This window comes from Carassius carassius, chromosome 3 (assembly GCF_963082965.1).
Source record: "Carassius carassius chromosome 3, fCarCar2.1, whole genome shotgun sequence".
In the NCBI taxonomy this organism is placed as follows: domain Eukaryota; kingdom Metazoa; phylum Chordata; class Actinopteri; order Cypriniformes; family Cyprinidae; genus Carassius; species Carassius carassius.
The window spans coordinates 330,517-333,016 of NC_081757.1; the positions used below are offsets into that span (position 1 = coordinate 330,517).

The following is a 2,500-nucleotide window of genomic DNA, read 5'->3' on the forward strand; positions in this document are numbered from 1 at the left end:
CATCAACCTGCACTCCTTCAACAACTTCAAACTAAGGATCGGTACAGCACACACATCATTCATTTAGATAGATATAAAATAAACACTGTTCCTCTGAACTTTCTATTCATCTGTGAATCCTGAAAAATAAAATGCATCACAGTTTCCACAGAAATATTGAGCAGCTCAACTGTGTTCATCATTGATAATAATCAGAAATGTGTCTTGAGCAGTAAATCATCATATTATTCTGATTTCTGAAGATCATGTGACACTGGAGACTGGAGCAATGATGCTGAAAATACAGCGGAGCATCACAGAAATACATTACACTTTGACACAGATTCACTCAGAAAAGAGATAAAACTATTTTAGTGTATTTACTGGATTTTTGATCAAATAAATGCAGTCTTGTTGAGCAGACCTCTTTTGAAAACACTGTACAGTGGTATGTATCTAGCATCTCTCTGTGTTGTGTTCAGGTATAAACCACGGTCCTGTGATCGCAGGAGTCATCGGCGCTCATAAACCTCAGTATGACATGTGGGGAAACACGGTTAATGTGGCCAGCAGGATGGACAGCACTGGAGTCCTGGACAAAATACAGGTGACGCACCTCAAACATCAGTGTGTCAACACCTCAGAGATCTGTGTCAGTGTCTGACGCTCAGCTGAGTGAGTGTGTGTGTGTGTGTGTGCTCAGGTGACGGAGGAGACGGCGCAGGTGGCTCAGACACTGGGCTACAGCGTGACTCTGAGAGGAGTCATCAATGTGAAAGGCAAAGGACAGCTGACCACGTACTTCATCAACTCTGAGCAGTGACCGCAGCACGCCGTCTGAACAGGACAGAAACAAAATACTCTTAGATTTAACCAATTCTAGACCTTCTGACACTGAAGCTTCTGCTTCTGAAGTTAATCTATTGTTTTAAACAATGCCAAGTGACCAACTTTTCTCCGTTTCCAAAGACTGTAGTTTTATATTGAATCTCTAGTATTCCTCCTGAACTTGTTGCACTTATTTATTAATGTTTGCTAATATTTATTTGATGTGTTGTATGTTTGAGAAGTAAACGTGTATGATATCATGTTCAAAATAAAGTTCAATGTTTCATTAAAGAGTTGTTTGTTGTGTTTTAATGTTTAACTATTTCGTGACTAATGAAATGGCTGACTAACAACGAAATAAAAAAAGTAGACTCTTAAAAAATGTTTAGTTCGTAATGTATGGAGGCTTATCTTAAAAATAATCATTGAGTGTTTTCTTTTTTATTATTATTAATAACATAATGTTTTTGGCTGGTAAAATCATAAATCCATAACACAAACTTAAGTAGTAAAAGTAATAATAAAAAGTTTAATAGTAATGTTTTTTAATAAGATCTAAACAGAAATATAGTGTGTTTAGTTGTGTCGTTTAAAAATAAATATAAATTATTATTAAAAATAATAATTCTTAATAATATATATATATTTATTATTAAGAATAATAATTAACGGATTTATTGGGTGTTTATCGCTGATCGCGATATTTATTTTAGAGCTAGCTCTCTGACGTCATATGCTGGGGACGGAAGTGCGGTCCGCGTGACGACATCTGCAGGTTCCTGAGTGTCAGCAGAGCAGCAGCAGCGCTTTTGATGTTGCGTTATTGTTTCATTTAATCGTTAAACCTTATTTAATCCGATCATTTACTGCATTAGACGAGCATTACTCGTCCTTCTCGTTTGATTAACGGCTGATCGAAGCGCGTCGAACGGTGAGACGATCAAACACACAAATATAACTCATTAATCAGCGAACAGGACTAATTCACTCTGTGTTTAAATATCTGGAGTGCAGAAACCGATTGTGTGTATTAATGTGTGTATAGATGTTAGGTGTTCATCCCTGAATCATTACAGTTTCAGAAATGTCAAACTGGATTGAGAAAGCGTCCGTTCTGTCCATGTTTAGAGATTCACTGTCAGACATAACGACAGAAACCTAGCAAACCGAGAGAATCAAACAAGCTGCGTTTTATTTGATTATTAAGACACTTTGTTTAAGAATAACTCACTGTGTTTGTGTGCAGCTGCAGCGATGACGTCACCGGGGGGCGGGGCTCTGGCCACGAGGGGCGGGGCCACGGTCAGGAGGATGAAGTGGTCTCTGGAGCTGAGTCTGGGCAACAGCAGGTGCTGCATCACATCTGTCCTCGTTAACCTTGTCAGCACGCCTCGCTGATGCTCTTCTCTGTGCTTCTCAGCAGGAGCCGCGGTGACCGACAGAGCAAGGACGGAGACGTCATGTATCCGGTGGGATACTCGGATAAACCGGTGCCGGACACCAGTGTGCAGGAGGCCGACCGCAACCTGGTGGAGAAGGTGATGCTCCAACCCTCTGATATATATCACTAAACCATCTCCACACTTCACCAGACGGGAACAAAACAGTTCATTTCCCAAGAGTCCACATGAGCTATACACACAACTCCGTTCTGATATCTCTTCATATAACAGAGTAAATGAAACATCACACT

The 2,500-nt window shown here is 40.0% G+C and overlaps 2 protein-coding genes across 3 annotated transcripts in view; both read left to right on the forward strand.

Annotated features, from left to right (window-relative positions):
* Positions 1–1,167, forward strand: part of LOC132128279 (adenylate cyclase type 4-like) — an 18,226-nt gene extending 17,059 nt beyond the window's left edge. The window contains exons 24-26 of the mRNA XM_059540167.1: positions 1–41; positions 462–586; positions 683–1,167. The exon at positions 1–41 is cut by the window's left edge and continues 74 nt beyond it. Coding sequence (XP_059396150.1) covers positions 1–41; positions 462–586; positions 683–802 — 286 coding nt within the window. The 3' untranslated portion in view covers positions 803–1,167. The remainder of the gene's footprint in view (positions 42–461; positions 587–682) is intronic.
* A 375-nt stretch (positions 1,168–1,542) lies between these two features.
* emc4 (ER membrane protein complex subunit 4) overlaps positions 1,543–2,500 on the forward strand; it is a 2,368-nt gene continuing 1,410 nt past the window's right edge. Inside the window, exons 1-3 of one of the 2 annotated variants that reach the window (XM_059521173.1) lie at positions 1,543–1,738; positions 2,054–2,156; positions 2,228–2,345. In XM_059521173.1, the coding sequence (XP_059377156.1) occupies positions 2,062–2,156; positions 2,228–2,345 (213 nt within the window). In that variant the 5' untranslated portion in view covers positions 1,543–1,738; positions 2,054–2,061. The remainder of the gene's footprint in view (positions 1,739–2,053; positions 2,157–2,227; positions 2,346–2,500) is intronic. The other variant, XM_059521180.1, reaches the window with a different exon arrangement.